This window comes from Sciurus vulgaris, assembly GCF_902686455.1.
Source record: "Sciurus vulgaris genome assembly, chromosome: 8".
Lineage (NCBI taxonomy): Eukaryota > Metazoa > Chordata > Mammalia > Rodentia > Sciuridae > Sciurus > Sciurus vulgaris.
Genome location: NC_136468.1, coordinates 130947837 through 130970563, shown reverse-complemented (window position 1 = coordinate 130970563; position 22727 = coordinate 130947837). Strand labels below are relative to the sequence as shown.

The window sequence follows — 22727 nt, the reverse complement described above, 5'->3', positions numbered from 1 at the left end:
CTGAGGGCGAGGGGCTGGGGTATCTATGCACAAACCCTGTCAGCCAGGGGCTGGGGGATGCTCCAGGGAGACTGAGTCCCTGACACTTCCAACATGCCTCACGCACGGGAGAAGGGACCTTGGTGGCCAGAGGAACCTTTCAGGTGAAGAGACACTGAGAAGGGGAGCTGGCGATTAAAGAACACGCCCAGCACAGGAAGAGCCGAGGACTGAGGGTGGGCACTGCTGGCCTCTGTTCCTCTGCCACACTGACCCCCAACAGGATAACAGGGATCTCCCCAAAATTAACATACAGCAGCCAGCCTGGCTCCCAGCAGGAGCGTGCAAATTATTTGCTGGGTGAGAATCTGCAGGAAGCATTTCCCGGGAAGAGCTCCAGGGGATCTGGCCTTTCCCGATCGCGGGCTCACCAGTGAGGTGCTGAGAGGCCTTGTCAGTCTCCGGGGGTGGGAGCCCTGGTTCTCGGGAAAGGGAACAGAACCAGCTCGGTATCCTGGGGATTGTCACTTGCACAGACAGCCTTTTCAGCACTGGGCCAGAACAGCCTTGGTGCAGGGCCAGGGCTCCATGAGAGACTCACTACCACAGGGAGCTGGGAGGAGTCCGCGGCCTGATGCTGGGCAGCCATGGCTGTGGTAGTGGCTCTGTAATGCCTGGCTGAGCTGGAACACAGGGATTTGCTCCTAATTGGCCATGAAAGAACATCATGGGTGAAAACACAGGAAACCCCAACAGACACAATGCCTGACTGCCAAGCCTGCCCCAGGCCCCAGGTGGTGCTTGGACCAGAGCCAGGGCAGTGGGGGCCTGGCTCCACAAGCCCAGGAGAACATCTGTTCACTCTCCAAAGAGCCTCTCACTGCTCAGCACATGGTCACTTATGCAAAGGGAGGCTCAGGACCACTGTCCATTGAATGGAACCAACGTGGCTACAAAGGGTTAAACAAATGAGCTTAACAGAAGAGCTGTGATTCAGTAGTGGTTTCAGAGCCAGCCAGAGAGGCCAACTGAGAGCCAGGCCCCGTCCGAGTGCGTGCCGTTCAAAGATTCATTTGTGGTATTTGTACAGCAGCCCGTGATCATGGGGAGCTGACGCTGGCATGGCATCTCTTTATAGCAGTCAGCACACAGACAGCACGACATCTGCTGTCACCCCGGGGGACTGTGCCCCGGGGAGCCTCCTGGGGCTGTCCTTGCTGCCACTGAGGGTTCCTATGTACAAGACCCACCCCCTGTGCTGCCTCTGACCACCCCCTCACCTCATAGAAGCTTTAGTCTGAAGTAAACCATTAACAAGACGCGTGTAATGGCAGCTAACATTCGAGAGTTTTAGGTGCCAAATGCGCGATCTCGATTAACCCTCTTAGCAACCCTGTGAAACGGGTGCTGCACACATCACCGCTTCACAGATGAGGAAACCAAGGCACTTGGGTGGAGTGACTTGCCCAGGTTCAGCTGGGATCCCAAAGCCCACACCCGTGTCACTACCCCATGTCGCTTCCTGTCTGGTGACATCTTTATGAGCCAGGTGGAGAGTGGTTATTGGTTCCCGTATTTGGGGAGAGCTGAGGCTGCCAAGATCCCAGGTCCCCCTGCCAGACCTCCTGTCTTCTCGTTCCAAACACCTGGGGTCATTTTCAGGCTCAGTGGGCAGGTGGATCCCTGGGGCCCAGGGACAGGGCAGCTTACCGAATTCAGACTGCGTGCCAGGGTAGATGATCCGGAACACGTAATCTGTGGCCTCCTCATCTTCCTTGTCTGAAGACGTGGACTCGGAGGAACCCTGAGGGCTCCGCTTGCGCAGCTTGGGAAACACTTTGCCCTGAAAGGACATGTCGCAATGCAAGGACGCCCCTGTCCCAAACCCGCACAGCCCGAGGGGTCTTGGCGGGGCATGCACGAGTCTGTGAAGTCACATGAGGGCTCACAGGCAGCGAAGACTTCCCCAGCCTCCCCAAAGCCCCATGGCCACTCACCTTTCCCCGCTGGGACCAGAGAGGCGGGTCCAGCTGCCCATGGGGGAGCAGCCCATTCTCCAGGCAGGAGAGGAACTGCAGGAGGTGCCCGCCCTTGGGGAAGCGGAAGGGTGGCCTCTGGATCCCGTCCTGGCTGACCAACACCACTGTCCCGCCACTGTCCACTGCCACCGTGACCGGCAGAAAAGACCCAGTGGGAAGTCACTATGAGGCATGGTGATGGGCTACCTGACTCTGCAAACACACGTCCCCAGAGGTGCCAAGCCAGACCCTGGGGCCTGAGGCTCTGGGCCAGGCCTGGGCAAAAGGTCAGGGCAGATTTTACCTCTCGTGTGTCCCACTCTTCCTACCCACAATCCATCTGGCTGGAGAACTAAAGGAAAAGGTCAGGGACAGTGTGGCTGGGCCTCCCTAAAGCTACCCACAGAAGGAGAAGATGCCCTGAAACACCCACGCTCCTCAAGAATCTGGGGCAAATCCACCTGACTTACTGGGGTCTGGGGTGTCCAATTTCACCCCTCCTCAGGCCCCTGGCTGACTCTGACTAGTACGGGAAACATTCACTCTGTAGCAGCAGGACACAACACGAGAACCGTCCTGTCTGACACAGCATCCCCGTGAGGCTGATCCACTAGGGCCTATCTTACAAGTGAACCCCAGGCTCAAAGAGGGTAACTTCCTCAAGGTCACACAGATCTGAACCCAGGTCCGTCTTGTTCAAGACTTGAGCAGCAGTGCTTCACACCTCAGTGGGACACGGACCACTTGCTTTCTAAAGCAGGAGGGCCATCTGCTCCCTCTGACTGTAGCTTCTTCTAACTTTAAACAACCACTACAAAGACCTGGTTTGAGTCCAGGCTCTGGACTCATGGCTTTGTGTCAAGTGGCTTCTTCACTTCTAAAATGGGAACACGCCTATCACTGGGTTGTCATGACAATTAAATGACAGGCCTTGTCATTTTACAGAGGGGGAAACCCAGTCACTTGCTTGAGGTTGCACAGGTAAGAGGTTGTCCCACCACCTTGTCTCATGATGCAAATGAACAATCAGAGCTAGAGACAGGCAGGGGACCCAAGAGGAACATCAGCTAGACCCCTGCTCTCCTGTGGTCCCTACCTTGCTGGTGACAGTGCAGGTAGACAATCTCCTCCAAGCGGATGGTCATGGCATAGTCCCAGTAGACGCTGGAAGGGAGAGAGGGCTAGGCTTGCAGGAAGCCCACCTACCTCACAGTGGGAGGGGCTCTGAAAGCCAGAGGACCACTCCTGAGGTCCTCCCTCCTCACCAGGACCTACTCATCCCCAACCTGTGTTCCAGCCTGCCCAGACTTTCTCCTTTACTTTTGGAACCAGCACCTCAATTATGGAGGGAAGCACCCTTCCCCAGCCCATGTGGCCCAGGCAGGGGGAATCCACCAACTCTCTACCCCATGGCCCCAGCAATGATCACCAGACCCAGACCTGGCCAATCAGCATGTTCCACTGTCCCAGGATGGTGCAGATGTCCCCATGACCCAAGAACAACCAGTGAGACCCAAGGATCAGAGTTACACCAGAATTGCTGCCTCTAGCTGAGCTGTTAGGAAAAATGCTGCGATGGACATTTACGTACGAGGTTTTGTGTAGATAAAAGTTATCACTGCCTAGGTAGATCCCTGGGCATGGAGTTGCTGGGCCTCTGGTAAGGGTGAGGCAGATGGGCCTCTGGTAAGGGTGTGGCCAAATGGTAAAGCGGTTCTCCCACTTACATGCGCCACAGCAGGGCAGAGACCTGAGCCGAGTCCAGCCTGACTCCAGAGCCTGACGTTTCTTCTCTAACACTAAGAAACCCAGCTGGGGAGTTTTGACCATGGCTGTGCAAGAGGAGGTGATGGCTGGAAAGACAGAAATGTTCCTGTGCTTTCCAGACAAGGACCGTCCCCTTGATTGTCATTGCCTCTTGGTCCCAAAGAGGGACCCTGGTCATCTGAAGCCCCTGGTCATCTCCCTTCCCCACACTCCAACCTCATGTTTCCGATTCCTGCCTGTTTCTCTCTTCCACAGAGGCCCAGGCTCTGGGTGAGGGTAACAAGGGTAGCTGGGGTTCAGAGCTCAGGAAGGTGGAAGCCCCCAAGGCCAGGATGGTGACCTTGAAGGTCCAGATTCAATGGGAACTGAGTGTGTCAGCACCTAGTGGTGCCTGTTCACAGAGGAAAGGATGACGTGGAAACGTGGAGCCTGAGGGTGGGAGCAGCAGCAGGCAGGTGAGGATGTGGTCAGTGCCTTTCTCCAAACACTGGCATCACGGGTTTCCTGCCCACACACTCCTGGCCTTCAGTCCAAGGAATAAGCAGGGTCCCGGGGCTCTTTAGAGCTTTGCTGTTAGGAAGGACAGGCTTCGGGTTATGAGAAGCACTTATTAAACCTTTGGGGAATCTCTTGAATCTGGGGAAACCATCTTGTCCAACTCCCCCCCTGGAGAGAAAGGGGAAACTGAGGATCAGAGAGGTGGAGTGGCATACTCTGAGTCAACCAGCTAGGGATGGTTGAGCGAGGACCTATATTTATGTCTACTTGGCTATTGGTTTTCTTCCCCAGGATAATATGAGCTCTGAGACGGGAAAGGTATTGCTGTCCTTTGAATGAATAGGTAGTCCCCTGTGTCTAGTACAGTGCCTAGCAGGGAGTGGGGCTCAGTAAATATTTAATGAGTGGATTGTCCCAGCACCTACTGTGTGCTGCAATCTGTGGCTGGTGTCAGGAATCAGCTGTGAGCAAGGTGGGGGCCCTGTCTTCAAGGATCTGAAGCTGGAGGGTTAGGCGGTGGACAGAGGAGGGTGCGCAGGCTGGTCATGTGACTACGGTTTGACAAGAACTAGGAAGTTTGAGGGAGCCACGCTCAGCTGGGAGGCCAGGGAAAGGCCAGGTGAGTTCCAGGCTGAGGGCTTCACTTTAGCCCCTACACTGTTCTTTATTAGAAACTCCAGAGTCTGGCAGGGACACAGTTACACAGCCCAGCCTGGGACCTCTCACTGACCACCTCTGAGGACAGGTGGTGACCTCTGAACAGGAAGTGACCAGCTGAGAAAATGCTATGAATCACCCCAAGACCTAACGTGGACCACAGTGAACTTGATAGTAAGTAGAACACAACAGCATCTGAGACGCTAAAGCCTTCCTGAGACTCCTTGGTGGCCGTGCTCAGCAAAGCCACCTGCAGCCAACCTTGGGGGTGGGGAGATCTACCCAGTGCAGTTTTGGTCATGTTTCTTGAAATAAGTCCTTTTTTTTTTTTTTTTTTTTTTTTTTTTTTAAAGCTACATTTAAAAATGCATATGAAATCCATGTGTTCTGCAAGCTTCTTCAGAATAACATGTTGGGGAAGGACATGATTGACAGTCAAGAGGGCTGGGGCACAGGAACTTGTGTCAGGACTATTTTTATGTTACAAGTTCTTCACCATAAAAATATTTTTTAAAGAAAATGAAAAAGAAAAACTAGAACCTGAGGGCTGAGGTTGTGGCTCAGTGGGTTTGCCTGGCATAGGTGAGGAACTGGGTTCGATCCTTAGCACCACATTAAAAAAAATAAATTAAAAAAAATAAAGCTCAAGTTAAAAAAAAAAAAAAATCTGATGTGGATTCAGAACAGCCCAAATCACTGCTTCTCCTCCCCACCAGCGGCCGAGATGCCTGAGGTTGGATTGACGGACTGGCTGCCTCAGCCCCATGGTGCCCTTCGCTCTTCTTTGCAGGAAGGAGCCAGTCTGGTGGCTCTTTTCAGTGTGACTCCAAAGCCACTGCAGGGTTGTACAGTGGAATGTACTGTGGGTACCAAAGAAGAGACAGCTCTGGGGACCAGAAACCCTGCAACCATTCCCATCCCCTTTCATGGAGTGACAAGAAAGGGTGGGTGGTGACTGGGGGTCATCTTGCATTAGCAGGCTCTGTGAGTCTTTGTAAAGCTGTCCCTCTCTGGGTGGTGTTCAAGGTCACTGGCTGACCCCCAGCTCTAACCCTCTTCTCTTGGTTTCTTCATCCTCCTGAGTCTCTGAGCTATCCTCAGGCCACAGCTGCAGAGAGGCTGGCTAGGTCACCATAACAACCAAGCTGGAGGGAGATGCAAGGTGGTGGACTAGAGGGAGGCTGCGTTCCTTGTCATTCTGTAACTCTGGTTTCAAGCAGAGGATATCTGATTCTTGGTGAGGCAGTTTTTGCTGCTTATTGATCCCCTGCTATTTACCCCATTTGTCTGCTGTGATCACCTGCAGTCTGCCAGCATATCGACGCCTTTTTTGAGTGTGGATTGCTCACTGTCAGGTGCCTATCATTCGCCATTTGCCTGCTTCTCGCCTGTCCATCGCCTGCCTTACACCTATCCATCACCCAACGCACGAGGTTCACCCCCCTGATCGTCCGACAACAGTCAGGAAACTGATCACCGACCACCAGTGGAGCACCAGCTGCCTGCTGTTGCCTGGAAGTTCACTGTTACAGTACCTGCTGGTTTGATTACACGTGGCTGCCGCCATTTTGAGACAACAGCCAGGCCCCATAGGACCCCTGGCCAGACTGACTGGGCCCCATCTCCAGGATCCCTCAGCCCGACCGATCACTCCCTGCCTCTGGGGCCCTCACATCGACTGCTCCCTGCCGCCAGGACCCCTAGACCAAATGACTGCGCCCTAACACCAGGACTCCAGATCGACTGATTGCACCTGGCCTCCAGGATCCCACAACCACACCAAACACACCCGAACTCCAGGACCCCTGCCTGACCAACCACATCCCGCCTCCAGGACCTCCAGCTGACCACGTACACACCCTGAGCTGCAGCTCCCCATTTGCCAACACATTTGGAAGCCAGAGTGGCCATCTTGGATAATCCTGGAAGCCGTAGCTCCCATCTTTAGGTGGGGCAAAACCCATCCTGAGATGCCGGCTGGAGGCTTGACGCTCATTGTCAGGTACCTCTCATGCATCAGGCTACTGAACTCTGGGAGGTTTCATTACTATATGACTGTTATACAGTAGATTTTCTTTTTCCTCCTTATTGAAAAATTATGTTTTTATTTCTTTACTTTTCTTGCTTTCTTTTCCTTTTGTTTACCTATTCCCTCAGTGTCTCTTTCTCCCTTTTTTGCATGCTAACATCAATTTCTTTTGATTACACTCTCACCCTTTCTATTATTTAGAACTTCTGTATATTCTTTTCTTATCCCATTAACAGCCACATTCTACATCCCTCTGCATCCTCTTTGTCCTCCATTAGAAACTGCAGACCTTATTGCAAATCTGTTTGTTTTACTGAAGATAATATTTGAACTCATTCTGTTTATTATGGCAATTTTGTTATTATCCTCATAGGGGCTACTTGGTCTAGGATTGCATAGTGTCTGAATTGGGCACTGCTAATATTGATCTCCCCTTAAAAAAAGGGTTTTGGAAACCTATAGGGCCACTATAAGCCTATAGGGGGAAATCCGCAATACCCCAGATCTGCACTGCTAGAGGGGAAGATACATAAACAACATGAAAAAACAAGGGAAGAAAATGATCCAAACAAATCTAGATTCTATATTAATAGAATCCAATGATGGTATGCTAAAAGAAATGTCAGAAAAGGAGTTCAGGATTATGCATGATTAAGATGATTCGCGAAGCAAAGGATGAGATAAGAGAGCAAATGCAGGCAATGAATGATCATACCAATAAGGTGAAAGCAACTGCAGGAAGTAAAAGATCATTTCAACAAAGAGATAGAGATTCTAAAAAAAAAAAAAAAAGAAAAAAACCAAACAAACAAAAACAAAACAAAACAAAACCAAACCAAACAAAAATCCCTGAAATGAAGGAAACAATAAACCAAATAAAAAACTCAATGGAAAGCATCACCAAAAGACTAGACCACTTGGAAGACAGAACCTCAGACAATGAAGACAAAATATTGAATCTTGAAAATAAAGTTGACCAAACAGAGAAGATGGTAAGAAATCATGAACAGAATCTCCAAGAACTATGGGATATCATGAAAAGACCAAATTTAAGAATTATTGGGATTGAGGAAGGCACAGAGATACAAACCAAAGGAATGAACAACCTATTCGGTAAAATAATATGAGAAAATTTCCCAAACCTGAAGAATGAAATGGAAAATTAAATACAAGAGGCTTACAGAACACCAAATGCACAAAATCACAACAGATCCACACCAAGGCACATTATAATGAAAATGCCTAACATTCAAAATAAAGATAGGATTTTGAAGGCCGCAAGAGAAAAGCATCAGATTACATATAGGGGGAGACCAATACAGATAGCAGCCGACTTCTCAACCCAGACTCTAAAAGCTAGAAGGGCCTGGACCAACATATTTCAAGCTCTGAAAGAACATGGTTGCCAACCAAGAATCCTATACCCAGAAAAACTAACCTTCAGATTTGAAGATGAAATAAAATCCTTCCATGATAAACAAAAGTTAAAAGAATTTACAAATAGAAAGCCTGAGCTACAGAATGTTCTCACCAAAATATTCCATGAGGAGGAAATGAAAAACAACAACAGAGGTCAGCAACGGGAGGAACAACCAGGCTGAGTGGCAGACAGGGCAGGGTGCACTCCTCTGCTCCCCAGGAGGGGAATCTTCCCGTGCCAAGGAGGGTGGATGGACTCAGGGTATGCACCGTGGACCTAGGGTCCTACCTCTTCTCATAGTCCAGGTCCCCCATGGACCCATTCATCAGCTGGTTGGGTGTCCACTTCAAGGTCATGATGTCAGCTGTCTGGTGCAGGGACAGGTACCCGGGTACAGCCTCCATGTCATCCCTCTGCAGAGAGAAGAGATCAGGCCTGGCCATGGTGGTGGAGGACACATGGACAAAAGTCTTGACCATTCGACTCTAGGATGCGGAGCCAGGTTATCTGAGAAGCTGAAGCCTTCTGAAGCCTCCTTGGGCAGCCATGCTCAGCAAAGCCATCTGCAGCCAACCTTGTGGGTGGGGGAGTTCCACCAAGTGCAGCTTGAAAGCTGCTCACCCCTGACACCATCACAGTCTCCCTCCTGAGACCTGGAGGTCTTTAGAACAAGGAAGGGCGCTCTGTCCCTCTTAACATCACCCTTTTCAAATCAGGCATTTATTTGGGCCAATCTTAAGGGAGAAAGAAATGGCAGCTGAGCTTTGTGGCCCATTCCCCAGAAACCTGCTCCCCAGGTATCCCCAGCACACTCTGGGCCAGCAGTCAGATCCTCTGCCTCCCCAGACTTGCCCAAAGGACTTCTTGCCTGCTTTATTTTATCCAAGTAGGAGGGAAATAGCAACATCCCTCAAATATGAAGGAGGCAGCCCCTGCACCAAATCCACCTCAATGACAGGCAAAGACCCATAACTGTTTACCAAGCACTAAGTTCCTAGGGAGCGCAGCTCAGTCCTCACAGCCTCATCTGAGCCAAGCACCCCATGGAGGAGCAGCATTCCATCAATCCTAAGATGCACATTCTGTTCCTTTCACATTTTAACCTCCCTAAAATGGGGACATGATTATCCTTGATGAGAGTTCACAACCCTGACGCAGAGGTGACTGCCTGAACTCAGACTTGGGCGTATCTGTTCTCACTTCAGGTGAGTTTTGTGCATGGTTATTGTGCATGAGCAGGATAGCTTCTATTTTAAATGCCTTCCGAGAGATTCGTCTGTGATTCAGCTTTGAATTGAAAAAAGTTATGGTGACATCGAGAGGCTGGGAACAGAGCAGCAGAGTACTAATGTGATATTGGCGAAGCAGGCACATTATTCACCCCTGCAGGGATGCCTGCAAGTCCAAATTTCCTTGAAAAATAGCAAGTGAGTGCTTGAAGGGACATCTGACCCATCCCAGAGATGAGAATGCATGTTCTTGAAGAACTGCTGCACTTTCTGGGCTCATGGGTCAGGGGGCACCAACATTTTTGTGTAAAGAAACAGAACAGTTTTGGCTTTGTGAGCCATATAGGCTTGGCTGCAACCTAACTCTGCCACCATAGCCTGAAAGCTGTACTAGATAACATGTGAACGAGGGGTCATGGCTGTGTTTCAACAAAACTTTATTTATAAAAACAGGTGGAGGGCCACATTTGGCTCGTGGGTTATAGTGTGTTGATCCCTTCTCCTGATGGAACAGAGAGCAGCATGTGGAAAACTTAGGGCATCAATGACTCTTAGTCAAAAGTGATACAGGAGATTAAACTCTGGACTGTGAAGAGTTTAGGAATGTCTTAAGTAATGTACCAATTACACTTTCTCTGGTGTGTACTTGGGAAGGTGATGTATGATTACAAGACAAACAAAAAAAACCTATGTTTGATTAGGTCTCGAAGACCTGATTCTAAACGGATAAGGGGAAATTGTGCAGTGAAAAAGTCCTGAGTGTAATCTGAATAGCATTTTACAAAAGAAGGCACATCTTGAAGCCATGGCTTCTTCACTTGAGCAGACAGGGTCTCGTTCCCATGGTGAGGCAGATACTGCGGCTCAGAGGGAGGAGGAGTTGCCCAGGGTCACCCCATGATTGAAGCTGTGCCTACACAACTGGGGTGGCTGACAGTTCCCAGAGCTTCCTCCCAGCAGAGCCCAGACTCAATGGCCCTGGAAAGAGGAGACAGCCAATGGAGACACTGCTCAAGGGCAGGAGCTGCGTGTGCCCCACTCTCCCCACATCCCTGGAACCTGGCCAGCCTCTGGGGCACAGAAGGTGACTGATGAATGGCCCCAGTTGGCCTGGATTCCAATCATAAATCTGTCCCCTAATTCACCCGTGGGGACTCAGTTAGGATGAGAAATGGGTGAGTATAAAGATGCGTAGATGAACACTCACCGGCTGAACCAGAACATTGTTCTTGCCATAGAGCAGGGTGGCTCTGGAGTTCTGGTGCAGGGACTCCACGTAGTCACGGGCAGAGAAGGATGGCCGGTCGTCCATGCTTCCACTTGAATGCCTCTTCTGGATCTGGTAGTGTGACAGACAGATGGCCCTGGATTGACCTTCAGGACCTCTACCCTGTTCCCTGCCCCCAAGTCCCTCCCACAGCCCCGCCGCCCACCCCACTCACACAGAGGGCTGGCCGCTTGCTGGGTGAGTCCTGCCGCAGGTGTGAGCTGTGGATGCGGTGCCTCTGGACCAGCTCGTCAGCCGAGGGGTCAGTCCAGAAGTGGTCTGCAGTCTTCATCTTGGTGTATTCCAGAGCACAGGGCCCCACTGCAGAGCACACGGGGCTGGAAACCTGCAGCCCAGAGTGCCGCCCTCCCTCCCAACTCCTGCAGGCTGGGCCACTCGTTTCACTACCCCTCCCCTCCAGCCGGCTAGGAGGCCTGAGTCCTGCAAGCAGGAGACCAGAATGAGGCCCTGGGAGCAAGAGGCAGTGAACGGTTTTGACGCAGGAGGGTGAGGGGCCCTCGGGAGGCACCTGAGACCCCGGACCAGACGGAACTCAGACCACCAGACCACATACCCAACAAGGAGGCAAGGATGGGGCCGTCCACAGGGTCCACCAAAAGAGCTTCCTTCTCATAGTATTTACTAGAAGAGGAAAGGACACTCGGGTTTGGATGGAGGCCAGCAGAGGATCACAACTTCCAGCTTGGCTGGATCCTGTGTTGCCCACTTACTGCAAGAGCTTTGGCTGCCCCATGTGTAGAATGGGGACCATCGTCATATATGTCAGAGGGCTGCCAGAAGGACGTTTGAGCAAAACAAGAGATGAACAGTATTCAGCATGGAGTGTGGTTTGCACCTGCTTAACACACTCTGAAGACAGCCTTTAGGAGCAACAGGAGTCACGAGCAGAAGGCTAGGTGATTCCACCTGCTTCTACCACATCTTCTGGTGAAGACAGGAAGTCCTGAAAGGCCCAGCTGATGTCTGCCCTCCTATCTCTGTGCAATAAAGTGCTGCTTAACTGCACTGTGCACCCAAAGACCATACTAACAGGCTTTCCTGCCCTCACAACTAATGCTAAAAATGGTTCCCTGAGATGCTCAGAAAAGTCCCCTTAAATTTGGCTTTGCAAAGTACTATGGGACACCATCAATATAAGGGTCATGCAGAATGTTTCTTCTTTTGTGTGACTTACAGTGTAATGGTTTCCAGTTCCTTAAAAACTCATGCAACCCCCAAACCAACAGAATTTCAAAGTTGGAAAGGACCTTGTTTTGGCCTCCCAGGGACGTTGGGTTCAGAGAGGGTAAGTGACTTGCTAGAGGTGACACAGGTCAGGTCACTCCATCTGCAGGCCCTTGCTAGCATACGGCAGGGGGTGACACACACAGGATCTGGAGTCAGACAGACTGCATGGGAGCCCAGTTCAGCCACTTTCCACCTTGCCATGGCCCCCTGGGAAGAAACCCAGGGTCCCTTCATCCTGCTGTAAATCAGAAGCCCCTGCACTGGTATTAAACATCCAAATCCTCCCAAATTTTTAAGCTAGTCTTGCTCAGGGTTGAACATCCAGGAGGCACTTTGTGCATGAGAGTGCAATCCCCAGGATGGGCAGCAGGTGGAGGCAGAGTAGATGCAGGCATCTGGCCTCTCACCTGCTGTTTTCCACAAGGTAATGCACAATTTTGTCCAGGACCTTCTCGAACAAGGCGGTGCGGATCCACAGGTGCTTGATGGCGAGCGGGGACAGGTTAGGCAGCTTTGGCAGCTTCCGAGAATTTTCCTGGAGGCCCTGGATCTGGTTTCGCCTTTAAGACCAATAGGGAAGAAGAGATCCACAAAGGAAATCCACAGGACCAGTATGCAAACGGGAAAATGCTCATTCTCTCTAGAAAATGAGGGAATGGCAGTGAAGCAAGAGCCCATAGTGCTCCAAGCCAGTGGGTCAAGTGTTGAAAAATGAGTAATACCCAGTGAGTGTGGAGATGTGGCTAAACAGAGGGTTTCAGATGCTGTTGACAGGCAAGCCCGCCTCGGACCTCCCTCGCTCCTTCCCTCTCTCTACTGGAATGAAATGCTGGCCAAGAGTCTTGGACTACGGACCCTTCAGAGGCTCCCCAGTGCCCCTGAAAAAAAAATCTTCCCTGTGACTGGCAGGTGCTCGGTGACCTGGCCCCCTACTTCTCCAGCAGCCCCTTACTCTACCCACTCACTCCATGATGCACACAGAGCAGTGAGCAGACTCCGGAGGCTGCCAGGCTCTCTGGAGCCTTCCACAGGCTGATGCTGCTTCCTGGCTCTCCCCTCACCCCATTCCTGGGAGGGTCCCTTCTCACCCTTTGGGTCTCGGCAAGGCCATCTCCTACAGGAAGCCTGTAGAACAATGCTGTCCTCTCCCCTAAGCCTGCTCCATTTTCTGTCTTCCCCTCCATGCTATGATCTTAAGAATATGGACTAAGCAATTTAACTTTAAAAAATAAAATAAAATACTTACTGAGAGTCGACCAGGAGGCAAGCATGGGCCCGCATTGTGTCTGTACCTCAGGGGCCTAGCACCGTGTCTGGCACACAGGGAGTGCTCAGTGATCATGGTCATGAACAAGTTATTGCACAAGAGAATGAATGGTTGTCCCTTACTGCCCAGCAAGGGCATCTCTGATCCCTCCCTAGGGAAGACCTCACACTGTGAAAGGCCCTGGATATCCAGCTCCTTAGGAAGTTATCTGAAAATATCCAGGAATTCAGCAGGTGAACTGGAAGGAACCTAGAGACCATGTGCCCGAGAAGTCCAAACAGGAGCTGGAAAATCCAAATTCAGAGCTCTGCCCACCATATGGTTCTGGGGCAGCCCTGGGCAGGCAGGGCCAGCAGGGCAAGGGAAACAGGAGGCTGTTTCTCACTCAGTGGAGTGATCAGCCTATGAATTGATGGCAAATGCAGGGCATGCTATAGTTTGGATCTAAAATGTTCCTCAAAGGTCCAAGTGTCAAAAGCTTTGTGCTCAGCCTGGTGCTACTGGGAGGTGGGGAACCTTTAGTGGGGGGGCTGGTGGAAAGTTTTAGGTTATTGGCGGAGTGCTTGAAAATGGCACTGTGGGATGTGGATCTCGTCCTCCTTTTTAGAAAAACTTTTTTTTTTTTTTTTTTTTTTTTGCATCCTGGCCATAAAGTGAACAGCTTCCACACCATAGGCCAATAATGGGGCCAACTGGTCATCAGACAAAAACCTCTAAAACTCTGAGTCTAGGTCAACCTGTCCTCTTTTTAAGTCGATTATCTGCGGTATTTTGTTGTAGTAATGGAGAGCTGACAGACACAGAGTATGTCTGTCTCTCCCCTTCCCTTCCCTTGCTTGTGACAGACACAGTCGATAAATCCACACACATTTTCCCATGAGGCCCAATCACAGCTTCAGAATCCTTCATGACACAGTCTATGGGAGCCGCAGGCACAAACTGGAGTTAAAACCCATTTACCATCTCCACCCAGGCTCCAAGTTGGGGGTTGGGCTCTGTATTCAGAATAGGCCATGTAGCACAATCAGTCATAAACCTCCCCAACTCGTTAACCAGGCACCTCGACAGGTGAGTGACACACCTCCCCCTTCAATAGTGGCCTCCAAGACAGTTTTAATCAGGGGCTCCAGCAGCTGGACCATGAAGGCAGAGAGCACTCTGATCCTTTGAGGCTTTGCACTGAGAACAGGGTGTGGTCCCAGCACCAACTGCCTCAGGGGCATTTTCCAGGTGCTAGACACTGCCCCAGATGCTGGGGACGTAACAGGATGACACGGATGTAGCTGTCTTTCCTTGTGGCATTCAGAGAGGTAACAATCAAGTTAACAATAAAACAAGGAACAGCTAATTCCTGATGGCAAGAACAAATGTGAGGAAAGCAAACAGGTGATGTGAAAGAAGGTGGGGTGAGGGCTGGAGTGACCGAGCTGGGGCCACGGAAGACCAAGCAGGCGAGCCTGCTGGAGGAACAGCATGTGCCAAGGCCCTGAGGCAGAAAGAGACTGGAGGGTCTGGGGAGCAGAGAGCATGCCAGGGGCTAGGGAGGGGCTGTCCAGCCTGGTCCCCACACTCACATGCTCTCGATCAGCTGCTCCAAGTCCTGGACTTTGCGGCTCAGCTCCTCGGCTGGCGGAAAGCTCTTGCCCACCTTCATGAAGAGAGCTGCGATCTTGTTGCTGCGCAGGAAGCCAGCCGCCCGCCGCCGCAGCCCATGCAGGACACAGGCCTCCACTGCAGCTGTGGGGACATGGTGGGCAGCAGCACTGACTCTCCTGGTCATGTTCCCAGCACCCAGCATGGCTCGGAGCGTCCATCAGACACAGGCTCCAGTGTCTTCACCCCCAGCATCACCTGCCTCTGGCCAGCGTTACAGGAAAACACGTGTGCACCCCACCTGGCTGGCTTCACCCTCTAATGAAGTGAGGGAGCGTAGTGGATAACCCACAGTCATGGCTAAGGCTGGTCCACCTCTATGCAGGTCCTCTGCCAGCCACTAACCAGCTGTGTGACTGGGAAACGACCTCCCCTTGGTGCCTTGGCTTCCTCACCTGGAAAGGGCAGTAGTGTGAGCATTAGCCTCAGAGATGCTGTTAGGAGAGGTGAAAAGCACACATGGGAAGTACTTAGCAGAGCCAGGCACACAGTGGGTGCTTTATGAATGCCAGCCTATACTCCTTTCAGAGGGAGAGAGATGGGCTATAGACTGCTCACCTCTACCTGGGCCAAAGTATATCAATATCATCATCATCATCACCACCACCACCACCATCATTGTGATGTGAATGTAGTACAGTTCATGTTTATGGGTCTCCTTTAAACTCTGCGTGGCCAGGGAAGAAAGGAAAACTACCTCCACTTTCCAGATGTAGACCCTGAGGATCAGAGAGGTGAACTGAATTGCTCAAGGGCACCCAGCAAGTGAGCGATAGAGTCAGGATTCAAACCCAGGCTGAGTTCAAGGTGAGCTGTAAGTCACACTGTTGAGGATTTTGCAGCAATCTTCCCACTTCTGATCATGCCCAGTCTCCTCAGAGCAGGACACATGGATTATATAGCCTGGCCTCTACCGTAAACTCACTGTGTGACCTCAGGCAAACTACTTTCCCTCTCTGGGCTGAAGTGAGCCATTCTGGGAAACTGGCCCTGTGCAGGCCATGCTGACAGCCTCTGTCTTACTCCTGGTGCTTCTGGCAGCCCTCTATCTTCTCACCTCCTCATGCACAGGTATGCAACAGGTATAACATTAATGCTTACTGAAAAAGTGAGTATATAACAGCAGCTACTCCTTACTGGGCACCTGGGGGGTGTCAGATAACTGGGAAGGTTTACCTTACCTAACTCTTGAGACAAAGCCCATGAAGTAAGAGCTCTAGTGAACCACACAGGGTGGAAAGCTTGGCCAAGGTTCTGTGCAAGCAGAAACAGGGAGAAGCTTGGGGTTGACGGCTCGTCTCTGTTTGAGTCAGCCTTTACTCATGTGAATCAATGTCCAGATTGTCTTGCCCACTCTGCTCATGCATTTAAAATATTTCGGGTGAAACTCTTTTTACATTCTGAGTTTTAACTCATACAGACAATATTTTCCACGTGCAATATTTGACAATATTTTCAATTTTATACTGAAATAAGTTAATTTCAGGCTCTGTGTACAATGTTTGATTCTTTCTGATGAAGGCTCGACACTGGATAAAAGCACCCTCGATGGGACTCTTCAGGCCTCAGTTACTGCCATCTGATTTCTCTCACATGGAAACTTTGGTCAGTTAGAGAACTATCATGATTCTTTTTATCACTTTCTATTTCTCTAAGGATTTAATTGATAGGTATGTTGGCAAGTCTCGATGTGGACATGTATGTTTTCTATTTGCAAATAAAAATGTCAGGGGAAAATAAATAGTTATAAAAATGTAATAAAATATAAATGTTTTATATAACAGATAATATTCCCACACACATCTGTACTTATACATATGCATTTATGTACACATATGTAAATACATATATTTGTATATACACATATATAAACACCTGAGTGTGTATGTCTGTGTGTATCAAATAAACATATTCCACTTAAAAAATAAGTTCTTGCCCAAAGTCACCCAAAAAGAAGAGGCAGAGCTGGGATTTGAACCCAGGTCTGCCTGGGTGAAAAGGGGGTGAACTGGGGCTCCGGCTCCCTGACATGAGCGTGCTCAGCACATTGTGGTGCCCCAGCCATCTGCCCGGAGCTGGTGGGCTGGCCAGGTGCCTTTGCTCAGGCACCTCCCGGGGGTCAACGTCACAGGGAGGGGGACTGGAGGACATCTTCACCAGGAGATGCTCCCAGCATTACAGATGAAGCTCTCAGGGAGGAAGAGAAACACACCCACTGTGCGCATGACTGACTGAGCTGAGTGCTGACTTCAGGCTCACACAGAGCACCTGTCTCCAGCCACCATTAAAGCACAGCATGAACCTGGCAGTGCCATTATTTCTGGAATCTTACGAGCAGAGCTGGTTTAGGGAGAGAAGTCTGAGTCATGCTCTGAGCCCCAGGCCTGCCTCCTTTGCTGAGCTGGCTGGCCATGGTCCCTGGGGATGTGTCAGCAGGGACTCTTCATTCCCTGTCTTTAAAAAGTCCTCATCTACACTATCCCTCTACCTTGCAAGTTCATGGGCAGAGCGAGGAACTGGAACAGAGATCGCTGCTCAGGAGCATGGGTCTATGTAAGGCATGCCCACATGGAGGGCAAGGTGATCCCCCAGTGCAAGCCAGGGCGACCTCCCCACAGGGTGCGGAAGTCACTGTCAACTGGTTCTCTCACTATTCTGTATCTCCAGGTTCTCCAACTGACTCAGGATCCAAAATTAACTGTGGAGTCACAAAACATGATGTGAGAAGTCTGGCTCAAAGAACTGCCTTTCCTGAGGCCACGCCCAGAAAAGAAACTTTCCAGGCCACAGACGGGCCACCGACTCACCACAGAAGGAGATGATGTGGCTGCTGTCTTCGTGGACAAACTTGCGCGTGACCGCCTCTTCCATGATCTGCTTCACCTGCAAGGCAGTGGGGAGAGACCAGTGCCTCCAGGGTGCAGCTCCCCAGAGGGCTGTGCTGCTCCCCAGGACCATTTGCAGGCCATTTTGGGGGCACTCTGATAGTTGCTTTCCTTCCACATCTTTGTCACCTGTCTTCAGCAGGTTTTTGACTTAGTAGCTACCTGCTTCCCACTTTAATTATTTGCGTGGACTTTTGCACGGTGGGCTGCTGCTTCTCTCAGATGTCACACCAAATGTCCTCTCCTTCCCTGACCACATCCTGGCCCTTATCATGGCCCCTTCAGGGTACTTACCCTTCCTGTCCTTTTTCTCTACTAGTTTACTGTCTGTACTCTCCTTCCAGAATCTAAGCTCTATGAGGGTAGAAACCTCTCCTGTTTTTACTGTGTTATAACCAGGACATAGTAGGTACTCAAAAAAGATCTCCATGAGTGAATGGTTGGATGACTCAGTTAGCTACATGAATCAGGAGGTGTGACATAGACTATAAGCCCTGGAATCCAGCAGACCTGGGTTCAAATCCCCACTCAGGCACCTACCATATGAACGCATTTTGGGAAATGGAATCCTGGCAAGGGGAAGCACTTGCCCAGGGAGGTGGGGCTGGCCCAGAGAGGGGACAGATGTCCACCTCAGGTCACACCCCAGGCCGTGGGCTTTTCTTACTGTACCTGCTCACTCAACAAGTATTTCCTGAATTCCCCAGTGTGCCAAGCACAGAGGACAGTGTGAAAGGGCACACAGGACTCAGCTAGTGGCATTGACCCTCTGGTGGTCTCACTGGATTCTAGATCCCAATCTGCTCAGAGTCACTCTGGGACTTAAGCAAAGCCCCTCTCCTCTACGGACCCTTGAGACTGAGGATACTGAAAGAAGACCACAAAAATCTGCCCAGGTCTGAATCATTGGGCTGTGAGGTCAGGGTGGGGGAAGAAAAGTCCAGAGTGACCCAGCCAATGGGTCCCTTCCCTGTGGTCCCTGCACTCACCCTACAGCACATCCATGCACTCATCTGAGAGCAGTCCAGGCCCCACTCTCCCTTCCATCTGGATGTCTCCTGGGGATGAAGGCAGAGCTCAGGACACCCCTGACTGTGTGCTATGGAGGAACACAGGGCACACTGAGAGCTGGCTCACTGGACAACCCCCTCCATCCTGCCGGCACCAGCCCTGTGAAGAGCTCCTGGTCTTCAAGCTCAGTGAGCTCACGCTGGGCCTCACCTGCAACATTGCTAAGTGTGAAAATCCAGCAAGACCCTGGGAAGCTGGCCTGTTTTACAGATGTGAAAACTGAGGCTCAGGGAGGTGAAGTGGCCCACTCTGTGTCACAGAGCTAGGAAGGGGCAGAGTTGGCATTCAAACTTAAAAGGTTTTTCCATTATGGCTCCAGATGTCATATCCTGGCCCTTGTAGCTATCAGCTGTGTTACCTCAGGAAAATCACATCACCTCTCTGAACCCTGGCTATTTGATACTAGGAGAATGGAACAAGATGCAGAACATCATGTGCTGAACATAGAGCTTGGTACATAGAGGTGACAAATGTCACCTCTGCCTGGAGCCTCACCTGCCTTTTACCACTGTTTTGGCCCTGGCTGGATGTCACCTGTTCAGGATATTATAGTCCCTTGCTAGCATTCCCACAGTGGCTGTGTTTCTAACACTTACCAGACTGAAATGCTTTGGTCGGCACCTACTCCCCTGCCAAGTTCAACATCTGTGGCTCCCAGCTTTACCACGGTGTCAACATCCACCCTGAGTTCTGGCACACAGTAGGTACTCAATAAATGATGAATGTGCTGGCTCTACACAAAACTGTTTGGCTGGGCCAGGCTGGCCTCCTGTGTGTTACAGCCCAGCCTTCCTGCCCGGGTGGCAGTGTCTGGAAGGGCTCTCAGGACCTGTGCAGACGTGGCTCCCACCCAAAGGTGCAGACTCCAGCTCTTCCCAGTGGCTGACCTTCTCCAGCAGGTGGTCACTCTCCCACCAAGGTCCTCCTGTTCTTCAGAGGCAGCCATCTGCCTGTCACTCTCTGTCACCTGCCTGTGTCCTCCCTACAGGTGGGTGCAGGGAGTACTGGGTCCCATCTGCTCCATGTCCACAGAAGGAAGCCGTGAGCTTCCTCAGGATACGTGGCAAATCCCCAGCTCTTACTCAGAGCTCAGGGAGGAGGGAAGGAGCCAGGCTTGGAAAGTTCTAGCTCAGACACCATCTAGTCAGTGCCCTCAGCCTGCTGCTTACCACTCAGGCTTCACAGATCTGCCCAACTCCCATTTTCTAGAATGCCACCTAATGCCCTTGCTTTCCCTGTCACTTCTCTTCCAACCCCAGGAATCCAATCCTGCAATCTGTCGCCTCTCCCCGTGATGGGCTGAGTTGCATCTTCCTCCCAAATTCAGATGCTGAAATCTTAACTCCTGGCGGCTCCCTCCGAACATGACTGTATTTGAAGATAAAATCTTCGCAGAGGTGACTGAGGTAAAATGAGGTCATTAGGGTGGACTTAATCTGAAATGACTGGTGTCCTCATAAGAAGAGGGCACCAGGATACAGACACACACAGGGGAGACCCAGGCACACATGGGGAGAAGGCGGCCATCCACACACTGAGGAGAGAGGCGCGGAGCAGATCCATCTCTCAGACCTCGGTAGGAACCAACCCTGCCAACAGCGTGATCTTGGGATTTCCGCCTCTGGAACTGAGACAGGATACGCTGTTTGTTGAATGGCATTTTCTACAGTACATCTGCTTTCGCTGTCATTGTCACAGTCCTCATCTCCTCGTTCCTATGGCTGAGTCACTCACTGGAGACACTCGGCTCCAGCCCTTGAAGGTCAGGGGTGGCCTCCAGGTCTCGCTCCTTCCCAGGGTGGCCCACATCGGACCACGGATGAGTGCAGTGTATAAAGATCCAGCACCTTCTCCCACCTCAGGACAGCAGTGACAAGAAGTCTCGGCTCGCCTAAGAGGGCCCCATGGGGCTTCCACTGAGCTGGCATCATGGCCCACTGTCCCTGCTGCTAAATTCCCTTTCCTGGTGTTGATCCTGAGTATGCCTCATACACCCTGCACTCTGAGCCCCACCTCAGCCAGGACTGCTGAGCAGCAGCATGGACAGGTCATAGCAATGGTCAAGAGAGACCAGGTGCAAGTGCTATGGATGGGGGTGCCATCACCCCTGAACTCATCTGGGTAGGAGGCAGGGGCTGGTCACCCTCATCAGGCCCCGGGGATGGAGGTCAAGTTGTGGAGAGCTACAGGGATAGAAGCAGACATTCCTGCCCCAGAGGCTTCTGGTCCACTGAGTCCCAGGATCGATGAGGGAGGCAGGACAGCACTCGCAGCACACCACAGGTGCTCGGCTCCTGGTCCTGCTGCATCAGCCTCGCTTGGACCAGGTCAGAAACATGAATTCTTGGGTCCCACCCTAGAACTCCTGAACTGGAAATTCTGGGGCATTTCTCAAGCCTTCCAGGTGATTCTCAGGAATGCCCAAGCTGGATTAGAGAATTGGAGGGGAAGAGAAGGAGGAGGGAGAGGGACAGAGCAAGGGAAGGGAAGAGGCTGAATCTGGAACAAGGAGTGGTCTCCAGCTTCCCTGGGGGAGGAAGGAATCAGCAGCCAGGACTCTTGCAGGACCGTTCCCACACAGCTGGCCTCCTGGTAACCTCTCCTTCCAACCCCTTCCAGCCCCAATGGTAATGGCTCCTGGGTCCCCACTGTCAGAATCCCAGTGTCCTTCCCCACCTTGTCGACAGTCCTTCCATTAAAGTTGCCATCGTGTGCTGAGTTTGGGGACCATCTGCTTCCTCTTGCACCCTGACTGTATGCACACACGCTGTCTCAAGCCCAAAGCCTGCAGAGTGGAGAAGGCCGTCTGTTTCCAGCTGTGGATCTTGAAACTCGGGTTTAGCCCCATCCCTGGGTCACATGGTAGGGAGGAGCCCAGGTTGCCTGGTTCCAAGCCTCTCACCTGGGTGGATCAGTGGGGTGGGCAGGGTGTGGCACGAAGGGTGTGTGCAGGTGAGGACTCCTCCCACCTCCAAGGCTGAAAGCTATCAGATAGGAGCTCTCACCGGAAGTTAATAACCAGCTGACCACCCGAGGCCAGGAGAGGAAATTAAAAAGGCTGGTGACAAGCACCAGGGGCAGATGCCTAGCACAGAAGGTGGCTGAGAGGCTTTCTCCATGCAGGAGACAGAGGCCAGTGCAGGGGCCACAGCCCTAGAGGAGGAAGAGCCAGGATCCAGCTCAACACTTTCTCCCCTAGGCTTGGACTTGGTGCACTCTGGAGGACAATGGATTAGAGGGCCCTGGGATGGTCTGGGGGCAGTGACGGTCACAAGGCATCCTGGCTCATAGAGACCTACTTGATCATCTAAGCTTCACCCAAGGAATCCCACTGCTATCAGGGAGCACAGAGCTGGGAGAGGTGGCACTCTGGAGCCACCCAGACCTGCACCTGTACCCTAGCTTGGCCACTCCAGTCCTAGATGAATGCAGCTGGGACATGCCCTGCTGGTACCTCAGGGGCTCTTCTGTGAAGTGGGACCTATCCTCTTCCAGGGATGCAGCAAACACTGCATGAGATGTGTTATGGGCATGCACACAGTAGGGTCTTTATGATGATGGTGCTCACCACCCACTATTTCAGAGCATTCACTATGTGCCAGGGACACTGTTCTAATAAGGTTATTTCTAAATTATTTGGGAAACCAAGGCACTTATTTTAAAAGATAACCCATATGTGGTCACACAGAGGCCGCAGGGGGCAGACCAAGGGCCTCATTCTAGTGGATATCTTGTCCAC

At 51.4% G+C, this 22727-nt stretch overlaps 1 protein-coding gene across 6 annotated transcripts in view; it reads right to left on the bottom strand.

The window, feature by feature from the left end:
* Positions 1-22727, bottom strand: part of SGSM1 (small G protein signaling modulator 1) — a 72334-nt gene that overhangs the window by 35812 nt on the left and 13795 nt on the right. For 2 of the 6 annotated variants that reach the window (XM_079151268.1, XM_079151272.1), the window contains exons 3-12: positions 17840-17915; positions 14954-15116; positions 12520-12672; positions 11439-11506; positions 11040-11185; positions 10805-10936; positions 8657-8781; positions 3094-3161; positions 1977-2140; positions 1690-1822 (exon numbers count right to left, since the gene is read on the bottom strand). In XM_079151268.1, the coding sequence (XP_079007394.1) occupies positions 1690-1822; positions 1977-2140; positions 3094-3161; positions 8657-8781; positions 10805-10936; positions 11040-11185; positions 11439-11506; positions 12520-12672; positions 14954-15116; positions 17840-17915 (1228 nt within the window). Of the gene's footprint in view, positions 1-1689; positions 1823-1976; positions 2141-3093; positions 3162-8656; positions 8782-10804; positions 10937-11039; positions 11186-11438; positions 11507-12519; positions 12673-14953; positions 15117-17835; positions 18487-18539; positions 21233-22727 lie in introns of those variants that run through there. The other 4 variants (XM_079151267.1, XM_079151271.1, XM_079151269.1 and 1 more) reach the window with 4 other exon arrangements.